At 46.9% G+C, this 11,174-nt stretch overlaps 1 protein-coding gene across 1 annotated transcript in view; it reads right to left on the reverse strand.

Annotated features, from left to right (window-relative positions):
• The window catches only part of LOC129382930 (uncharacterized), a 29,995-nt gene extending 19,409 nt beyond the window's left edge, over nucleotides 1-10,586 (reverse strand). The window contains exons 1-2 of the mRNA XM_055067149.1: nucleotides 10,472-10,586; nucleotides 3,470-3,643 (exon numbers count right to left, since the gene is read on the reverse strand). Of these exons, the coding sequence (XP_054923124.1) occupies nucleotides 3,470-3,643; nucleotides 10,472-10,546 (249 nt within the window). The 5' untranslated portion in view covers nucleotides 10,547-10,586. The remainder of the gene's footprint in view (nucleotides 1-3,469; nucleotides 3,644-10,471) is intronic.
• Nucleotides 10,587-11,174: the final 588 nt, after the last annotated feature.

Consider the following 11,174-nt stretch of genomic DNA (forward strand, 5'->3'; position numbering starts at 1 on the left):
GTTTATCTAGGCAATGAAGCTGACATGCTCGCGTCAAAGAGACTCGAAATTTAAATGTCTGCTAGCCGTTCTGACAACGAACCAATTCGAAAAATTTTTGGGGTACAGAACGTTCTAGTTGCCGCTTCCCAACTACCAGTGTAGAACTAGAAGTTACAATGGGCAAGCTAGTTTAATATATATTCTAATTATTTCAATACCTTATCGCAGAATTCAAGAGAACAGACTGTTGGACTTGTTGGTGCTGCATAACTAGAGGCAAAGCGCGATATAGCACGTAGGACAACAGGAGGGTTCGTTCCCTTCGTGCGTCTTCGTTCCCATCTGTTGTCCTACGCGCTATTTTGCGCTTTGCATCAAGTTATCGCGAAATTATAGAGCCGAAATTAGGTGTGTGCTTCGTTGCGCAATTCGGAGACGCTTAAAGATTCCACCCTTGTGAATTGTAACGCACTTTGCCAAAGTGAAATCGTGAAATTGGTTTGGTCAGGAAAATTATTTCTAAGATGCGGCGCCAACTCACCGGCTGCAATTCGCAACATATAGATAACACATTAGGAATTCTATACAATGAAGTAATTATTTAGCAAGTTGAAAAGCGAAATTGGTAATTATTTGAATAGGTTCCTCAATTCGTCCCGCAAATAATGTCCACCTCGTTAAATAATCCAGCTCAAGGGGTACATTGAGATATCTGCAACATGCGATTTGCAATAGTTATGCTCAACTTAATCACGTGGTATACGCACACGCGCGCCACACGGGGACCTTGCTGCGCCGCCGCTAGATGGTCTAGCGTGCCCAGAGCGATAGAAGATCCCGGCTGCATTCACGCCGAAAGGCGCTATGTATAACATTGCACCTTTCGGTGGCTCCAATATTGCAGAATCTGAAACACTTTCCTGCCATCCGTTGCTATAGGTCGAATATTCAGTCGAAGTTTGTTGCCTCACCCATGTCGGCGTCGGTGTTGCCGGACTTGTTTAAGAAACCCGAAACACGCAGAAAAAGGAATAGAAATAGAACATAGAAAACGCTAACCGATGCAATCACTGTTGGTTCATCGTACGCGGGCCTTTAAACGGCGGTTTCATATGCACGAAGAAGTAGACGCAGCCCTATGCGCGAGCCAATCACAGGCGTCCCCTCCCTCTGGAGGAGTGAAAGGATGTCATCGCGTGTTCGCTCGCCTCACGCCCGCCGTTTCTCGCCAGTTCAGGCCCGGCAATCAGATGGGGAGGCCTCGTTTCGTTCGTTCTGCAGAAGAGCAGGCTGCGTTGAAGGACCGGCAGCGGGCCGCGCGTCGTGCTTTCCACCGAGGAACACGCAACGCTTGATGAACGCCGTCGGGAACGTCGTAGACGTGCCTACCTCACCGTGAGGGAGCGTGAAGCTGAGGCGTTACGACAACGAACAGCCGCGGATACCGAGGTTCGCTTGCCCCCCTCTTCGCAATAGTGGAAGGGCCGGTCAATATTTGATATTCACTGCTTCCTTACGTAGATGCCACTTTTTGGGCCGCAGACCAATTAGTGCTGCATTATTTCCACGAATTTATTTTGCTTCAAAATATTATTTGCAAGGTTACACTGCAGCTCTTGTTTCTGGCTGGGTGGCGCATACGAATAACGTGTCTGGGTGGCACGTACTCCTCCCGTCGCCGACGGCCCTTACACTGCAATGCTGCAAACCTTATGCTACGTTCGACCCATTGACACAGACAAACCACTGACGACAAAAAAACTGACCCTTCGCCATTTATAGCTAACATTTCCGAGGAAAGATTCCACATATATCAGACCGTAGTGACCTGCCTGCAAAGAACCGTTCCCGTGAACTGACGCTATATATACATGTGGTATAGGTAGGCTGTAGCGGTCCCCAAAAAGCGGCTGTCTTAGTCGTGGACCGCTGTGCGCCACGCTTTACACTATGCTTCCCTCCTTACAACAGCACATTGCTTGTGTTCACTCGCTGTGAATGGGCGCTTGCTACCCCTACATCATCATCATCATCGGAAGCGCGGGAAATGATCCCGACTGCATACAAGCCACATACATGACACGTTTCGCCGGCAGCATTGCGGTCTTTCACTGCACTGTTTCAATGCTGGTCGCCTTTAACGTCAACATTCATCATGAGATAAGGCCAGGCGGAATGTTTTACTCAGAAGATTCCGGCACCATTGATATATCATATTGTTCAAAAACTGCAAGAATCCAGCGTTGATTTCATTATTGAAGGGTGCCTTTTTGCGAATATTCGTATTTAGTTCGAATATTCAGCTATTCGAACGCACATAATGACGAATGTAAATGTGGAAAACAAACATTTATTTTACATTGGACATTGAGGTACACTGATAATGTGCGAATCTCGCAAACCTCAGATTTGAAGTAAACTAGACATTAACGCAGTCTATCTTTTTACTATAAAAGGTTACAGTTATTCGTTGTATTTTATAACTGCTATATTTTGTTTTCTCTGTAGAATAACATTGGTGGATTTATAATAATCTTTATTGTTCTTATAGCTGGGGTGAAATAATCAGACCCCATATCAAAAGCAGCTCCATTAAGTAAATAAACTCTTTGCAACATCAAGCGGGACTTTCTCATCTATCAGCGATTGCGGCAATACACGCACTAATACGTTAATAATATGCATCTTATTCTTTATTGGCTTAAAATGCCATGCCTCGAAAAAAAAACCGACTCGTTCCCGCAACTGTTTAACGTCATGGATTACAAATCGTTACGTTGTACAATGAGCGCGGGAAGTCAGCATAATTGATGTGTCTCACTGTGACTGTTGCTCTGCGCCTGTTCTCTACTTCCACTTCTTTGGTATTTTCGACAGTAATGTAAATCAGTTAAGGCCGCTGAACAGGGTGTTGGTACTTTTCAAGTGGACTTTAGTTGTTTGCAGGAGAATACAACAGGGAAATTTGGTGGAGTACGGACCTCATACCCATCGAAAGGGACACGTCACAAATATGATATCGATCCGCATTAGAACGCTACACGACGGAAACAATAAATATCTTATGTTTACCACGTTCAAACCTACAGCGAGGAAGAGCAAGATAAGGAAAGGCGGTGGCGGTCATCGTGCCGTTATACAATTAGACGATGTCTGCTCTTGAAATACAGCTGAAAGGAATTTCAGTAAAATGCGAAGTTTTGTCTGTCCAGTGCATCCAACTCCTCGATACTACACAAGAATCGGTGATAAAGTTCAGAAACGAATTTAGGTCCACTTTGTTACGCTAGAAATCGGCAAACTCGCGTCAAGTCAAACGAAACGCAAGCATTTAAGAACATTATAGATACACAATATAGTTTTTTTTTTCTTTCGGTAATAACCCTGTTCAGTATGCGTATGACAGAATTTTCTACATCTATATGGCCGTCGCCTGGCGCCGCATGATCGCGAATAACCGACAAAATTTTGTGATACTTAAGCTTACCGCGTCCCGACTCGTCATGCCGACGCTGGTGCACTTGGCGTAAGCGCTGCCATTCAAGTCGGGGGCGTCCTTTTCGAGGACGTAGATCATGGTCCCCATCTCGAACGACACGCCGACCAACGTTGTGCCTCTGGTGTACGTCGCGTTGGAGCGTATGAGCGGCCAATGGGTCTCCTGCACGACAATACGCACAAGGTTTGAATGACAGAGATGGGGCACAAAAGTTCATAATTGGCGTTACTGCAGTGTAGAGGTGCGTCGAGTCTAAACATTTCAAATCCTAGCGAAAACAAATACAGTCAGACCTCGTTACAGAAACTCACGATGTAGAATGTTTCTCTTTAGAATAAAGAACATCGCCGGTAAGAGCTGAAATGTTTTATCCATGCGGCGAAAATAACGATGGTACAGTAAACCGAAATCCAGCAATATAAGGTAAACACTGGCCCAGCTTGGGCTGTCCTTTTTACCGCAGAAACATGCGCTCTCAGAGCAATCGGTATTCTTATACCACAGCTGCACGTTTAAGATGACCATCCGCCGATAAGTTAGTTCGAGGGAAACATTACCCAATCATCTACCAAATTATCTCCTAGATGCGATCTCCACATCGCCTACTTCTCCACATGTGGTTTCCGGTAAACGATAATCTAGTTTCCGTAACGACGTTATGTATACCGGGAAGCAATTGGATGGTTCTATGATTCTGACACCGGATGATGGATCAATAAGCTTTCTGAGTGTTTGGACAGAATTTCCTTGGCTGCGCCAAGACAGACAAGTGACGACTATTTATAGTAAACGTTATGCCCAGTACAAATCAACAACAGTGTTCTCAAACCGGTTAAAAAAAATCCCCGACGGTTACGATACTCCACAAATGCGAAATTTGAGTGCAACTTCATACGTGCTTTCATTTCGTGATAGCTTGGCTCGCGCGCACAATCCGTCTAGTACGGCACTTTGTGAATGGAACGAAGTGCGCTGCGACTGGCTCCGTAATCTGGAGATCGCGAAAGGCACCACTTGGACGACGCGTTTGAGCGATCTACAGCAGCAGCAGCCGCCACCGCCGACAGACCCCAGAGACGACGCGCGCTAATCTGGCGCCATCTCGTAGCCACCGCTGCTGCACGACGCTTTTCTTCTCACGCTTTCGTCATTCCTTCCTCCGTTTACCGCCTCATGGTTCCGCTGTGCCCTCCTTACCGCTTTCCTTCTCGTGTCTTTCATCCCCTGCTGCACTCCGCGTTCGTTTTTATCTTTCGCTATTCTCGTTCGCTTGCTTACGCCGCCACCTACGCATGAACGGGCGCCTAAGCGCTGCGCTCTGAAAGCTTGATATCGAACATGCAATAAAATCTCGTAGTTGACTGCATCTAAGAAATGCAGAACTTTGGGTGAAATAAATAAACTCACCGCTCCTTCCAGTCCGTGAAGATGGTCCAACAACGAAGCTGTGTTAGTTAAACCATGCAAGTCAAACTTCGCAAGCAGTCCATACTTCAGAGCTTTTTTTTTCACCCTTCTCTCACCTCATTTGCGCTTTAGCGTGCTCCGCGTGGTGAGCAGGCCTTATGAGTGTTCTTGTGAATACCCAAACAGTGCGTTCTCGCAATGTGTGTGTGTGTGCGTGTGCGCGTGCGTGTGTGTGCGTGCGTGTGCATGTGTGTGCGTGTGTGTGCGTGCGTGTGCGCGTGTGCGTGTGCGTGCGTGTGCGCGTGTGCGTGCGTGTGCGCGTGTGCGTGTGCGTGCGTGTGCGTGCGCGCGCGTGCGTGCGTGTGTGTGTCCGTGGTTGCGCGCGAAAGGCAGGTCCTACAACGACGAGCTCGTTCTCAAGCCAAAACTCGCTGATACTCGCGGTAGGGAGCTTCTTCAGGAGTACGCACTGTTGTAGCCTTCACATAGTTGTGGCTTGGATGGAATGTGCGGAACCGCTAAGTCAAAGCTTCGTACATTGAGCGCGAGGCCCGCCAGTGGAGATTCAGGCGCTACAATCGTTTCGACGCTTGGTTGGATTGGTTTTACAATTGATGTCTTTGTGTTTCTTAATGAGATTAGACACGCGTTCGGCTGCGAAGGAGAGAACAACGTCAGTGGCGTTATGCCCGCAGTCTGTCGTTGTCGCTTGCGTTCGATATCTCTAGTGTGTTTGGGGGTGCGGCATCCGCCTGCAATTGCTGCTTGAGATTCTTCAAAATGTAATCTGTCCGTCACGTCAGACAACGAATGGCACATACGCCCTTAAGCAATGGCTCATACCCCCGTAAACGCGGCCTCCCCATTACGACGGCAGAAGTGAAATTCTAGGACAGAATGACAAGCGACAACTGAGCCAGCTTTGGAAGAAGACTACTACGACCACGAACGCGGGAGCAGTGGCACGAGCGCGTTCGCGCGGTAGCGCCAAGGGGTGCCAACGAGCCAGCTGTGGAAGAAGACGACGCTCGAGCCATTGCCAATGATGATAGTTTTGGTGAACCCCGACAACTACGGGGCAGGGTCAGCATAAACAGTTTGGCTATAACAAAAGATCCACAGAGATTTGAACAGCACATGCACTAGCAGATAGCGCACAGTACATGGCAGAGAACAGGCATCGAACCGAAAGCACAGCGCCTATGTTCGGCGTTCTGCCGCTGTACTCAACTGTAAAACCCGTGGGTTCTCTGTAAAACCCGTGGGTTCTTTACCTTTGCATTCAGTGGTTCTTTCCAATTATATGTTGTAATAAACTTAAATTCTGGGGTTTTACGTGCCAAAACCAGAATGTGTGCTATGCGAGTGCTTGTGTGTCAAGAACGGCAAGGTGAGGGTACAACGGCGACGGCATGACAACAGGTCTTTGTGCGTCTGTGACGAAATGTTACAACTTGTTCCAGGCTATATTGCGAAGTCTTTTTTTTAAATTAGCTTATTTCTTCAGGTATTCATAAATTTTGAAGGGAACCTACGCTGAGAAAAAATACGCATGAACAGAGAGTGACCGATAATACTTAATAGGCGGCACATCGATTTTATTAACAATATGAGGCATAAACAAATTTTTAAAAAAAGCTGATTACATTATACACCGGCAGCAGTAACAAATCTACTTTTGCCATGGCATGTTCGTTTCGGTTGCCCAGGACGCGTTGAGCTTACCAACATGTAACCTTAAACGGTCCCTCACCAGGCTCAGTCGAAGTTTTGCTTTTTAGTCGTAATGTGCCTTGTATAGGGGAGTGATCTAGCCAGTGAGCTATTGTCCTCTCCGACAAATCGGTCTTTCCATTTCACCATTAATATCCCAAGTCCTGATTATCACCCACAAAGGTCAAGGAGCAAATTACTACTGGAACCATATCTGTCTCCGAATTGAAAATTATTTCCAAGACGCAAACAATTCGTATTATCGGATTCCACATACAAGGGGATGGCAAGGCCAACGCTTGGACACAACAAAAAAAAACTGCACCAACCTGTATTTGTATATATATATATATATATAAAGAGCACAATACTCATAAAGACGCGACTAAATTCTTGCTTTGCATGCACAAATCGGGTAGCAGGCAACAGGCCATTGAAAGGCCAGACGACAAAGAATACCGACAGCAGACAGCAGCCATAATTGTTTTACGATTGTCTGAAGATGCTTAATGTAGACGGCAGACTACGATCCGTCCTGGGCGAAATGACGTAACTCACGTCTTTCAGTCCCTTCGTGCAGTGTTCTTTCTATAGTTTCCTCCTATCACTTAAGAGACCCTTAATAAGCGTTTGTGAATTCAGCGCAAGAATATTCTTCCAGCCGGTGACAGTCCTAGAGTGCTTCGCGTCTGCTGCGCAGTAGTCAGGTCCGAATGATGGCATAGAAAACTCGGGAACCGTGGCCTGGTATTGCGAAGTGAACAATGGGAAGCGTGTCATAAAATCGTCTGTCATGAAATCGACACGTCCATGCCAGAGGTGGACAAGGTTGGACAATTATCAAAGGCATCGCGGATGACGCATTCAACCTGCTGGTCTTTAGAAACTTATCGACTTTCGACGTCATCATGAAGGAATGCCGCCGTTTCGAGCAGGTGAAGAGTCGCCTCGCCGTATATACGATCAGTTTACACGGCTTCCAAATACTGTAGCGACCCCTTCCTGTACCGGCCAATCTAGCTCGCCGCCACCAAGAAAAACGTGACTCGAATTGTACGCCGCGAACTCGAACCAGCGTTTCCTGCCTCGCCTCAACAGACGCCTTGGAACAACACTGCTGAAACGACATCGCTGACCCAGTCAGTGGTTCGCCAGGAAATCGCTAATATGGGTCTTCCCAGCACCTGCTCTTTGAGTCACCCTGACACCCGCCCTGCTCCTATGCTTTGGTCAAATAGCAGTCCACCTCGCAATGTCCGTTATCCCTACACTACTAGGAATCCCTCGGACTGGCGTACACCTGACGACTGCCGGAGCCGTAGGCCGCCCCCTCCTGGAAAGATCTTCCGGAATACAAGTTCGGCCCGAAGTTCCTCACCCCGTTGCTTCTACGACGCTTCCGACGCCACTGCCTCGACTCGCCGCTATGCTCGCTCGCCCTCGCCTCAACGTGTGTTTACATTTACAGGTGTTTCCAAGGTACAGGGCGCGGCGCTTTATGGCCTCTGAGATTTACGCGCGCCCCTACAAACCCGCCACTAGATTCCCGCCGCTACAAACAGGACCACTAAGAAATTAAGTAGTTGTCGCTAAATGCAGCGATTTTACAAAGCTGAAGTTTGCAAAAGCAGCGGCTGCAGCTTTATTTACATCTGCGTTTCAGGTGTGGCACATCGAAAACTGAGCTATGCGTTTGGGTCGTGCTGAAATGTGCGACTTGGGCAGTGCCGAATGGACGTCTCAACGCCAAGTTGCTAAGTGAGTTATTCAGGCTTCGCAGGTTCCTGTATGATAAGAGAGAAGTATGCTCCTGTGGGAATCATCACTGCCGTCACATATTCGTAGACTGATCCGTCGCACTTGCTGTAGGACTGTTTGATGTGAAGGGGATGCGACGAAACGTGTGATGACTATGTGAATAAGGCCATAGCTTCTCCATCCGGTGAGAGTAAGTTTCCCATTCCCCGCTGTAGCTATGAGTGGCGCTGGCTCTAATACAAGGGCTAGACACAAATTCCCAGCAATGCTGATGGATGAACAGCCGCCGCTGTAACTCAGCGGCAGCACATTACACGCTTAATGTGGATTATGTGCGTCCGGCTGCCACTGGCGACGTGTTCTATTACTTGCACATTTGAATTTATTGGAATTAATTTTCATATAACTTCCTAGGGCGTCATTGCTTGTGGGGGCATATGTGGTCTCTCTTTATCGAGTTGGAAAACTACTACTTTTAAAATGCCCAACATATCCTTTAGAAAGAACAAGATCATGAGCCCCGGATCTCAGTTGTCCGGCTCAGAAAGCCGGCTATCATTTCGGCGAAGGCGATCTTGTGGGAAACGAGGCGCAGACCAAATCAAAACAAAATTATGTCTTTGGGAGCTATTCCGTGCGTTAGTATGACTTGACAACACTTACACGTCCGTGTTATGTACTATTAACCACGATAAAACTTAGTAGGAATCCATCGAACAGGTATTGCTAAGCTATGGAGCTATCTGTGTGCCTCAGGAAAGGGCGAGGCAGTTCGGTCCAGTAGCTTTAGAAGTAGTTGTCTTTGGAAGCTCTCTTTAGAATTCATTATCGATTTCAATGGAATTATGCTACCCACTTTCATCTTTTAGTCGCGCTCTCAATTAAATTTTGATGGAACATGAATAATGGTTTCCATTTTTGTTGCTGTTGTACGGAAAATTTATCATCGTACTTGAGTAGCTATTCTAACTTCTATTCTTTGTTTTTGCATTTTCCCTGTTTACTCATTGCTGGTTTTCTCACTGTCATTATTCACGCTCTCACCGTTGTGACCTGTAATGCGCCATTGTCACTATTGTACACTGTTTAATACGCAGTCAACTCGTATACTAATGATGCACACTACTCAACTAGAACACTCTTGTATGAAGGTTTCCCTGATGGTTTATCTTTTGGGGCCTCCTCCTGTAAAGCACCTAGTTGTGTGTACTGTATTGTAGCGATTAATTCAAATAAATCCTTCATATCCGTGAGTGTCGCATAGAAGACGAACGTCGCCGCACGTTATGCGTTTGAAGGGAGCGTCACCGATGTCGCCAACCTCCCTGTTGGTTGCGCTCCTGCACTTTTGTGTCTCTTACATGGTAATGGCAGAACACGCAGTTGATTGACTTAAATATATCTTAAAGAAGGATTACCAAAAACAAATCGAGCACTGAGTGTGGCACATTTTGCCTATAGGGAAATACGATCGTAAAGTTAAATGGTAACGAATGCGCGGATTTATGAAGAGTTGCACTGCCTGTTTGCATTATGTCACCCAATGGTAGAAACGTAGACTCGAGGAGCAGCGTGCGTGGCTGCCACCTGCGACCATCAGTTCAATCATATGACGCAGAAATATTGTAAACATGGTGTTCTTCTTAACAGTTCCCATGAGGAGCCATTAGCGGAGGTGTTAATGCGTATGCAGTTACATCGATAAGATTACAGCCATCTAAGGCAAATATCTTTTGCGCACTGTCGGAAATTAGCAAGACATTTTGTAATGACTTTTTTCGCGGTGCTAGGTACTAGTGTACTGCGCAAGTTTTACACGCCAATTTTCACCCGATATCTGTAGATTCGACACCGCTTGAATGCATACGTTTCTGCACCCATCAGTTATGTATGCCTTCTGTCCATCCATGACATTACCTGCTATGGATGTACAGTTATCCGTCCGACTTACGTGCGTCTATATGAGATGTATATACATATGTATGCCCGTCTGTCTGTCTGATCTCTCCGTCCCTCTACGCAACGTGGAAGCCAAACAACGTTGCTTAAAATCAAGGCAAGGGAGCGGTGCAACCACTAGTGGCACCAATAATGACAGTGACGGATACCTACCAGGCTTGGGAACCTCCGCATTGGTGAGGTGAAGACAGTTGGCGGGGCGGCGTAGCAGTTAGCCTCGTTCTCCATTGATCCGACGGATGAGATAGCGATGACTGTGTCGGCCGCGAATGTACTGCAGCAGGAGATGACACGCGCCCATTGCCGCGTCTTCCCATACGATTGCTGTGCACGTTTGCAGATGGGCCATAAAAGTACTCAAGGCGGATGCAAAGCGACCGCTCCTGTACCCACATTAGCTTGTTCATTCTGAGACTGATTACTTGCTGAATATTTATTAGACGTATACCCTTAGGCTCAATCAGAAAAATTTCTACCACCTGAATGCAGCCAAAGAGCATCTTGAAGGTGTTACACAAGCGTTTCTGTATTCATTTCCAGTAGAAGTACGGCTGTTAACGCAGCACCCATTCTCCTCCGCAGAATGCCATTGTTGATGTGCACCCGAGAGAGCTCGGTCTACTGTCACGTTCTTCCATAAGACGGACACCTGCACAAGACTCGGGAATGAAAATTTGCCCTCAACCGCCTTCACTGCCTTGAACGTTACCACCTTGACCCCAACTCAGACCAAGCAGAGGTTAGTTGCAATCCAAGCTTAGTTTTATGCTTGCATTATCACTGGTATAAAATGTTTCAATTCTACATTGTGCTGGCTAAGACGCTACGACGAGTAATAGGCAATAAACGATACATG

This window comes from Dermacentor andersoni, chromosome 3, assembly GCF_023375885.2.
Source record: "Dermacentor andersoni chromosome 3, qqDerAnde1_hic_scaffold, whole genome shotgun sequence".
NCBI classification, from domain to species: Eukaryota; Metazoa; Arthropoda; class Arachnida; order Ixodida; family Ixodidae; genus Dermacentor; species Dermacentor andersoni.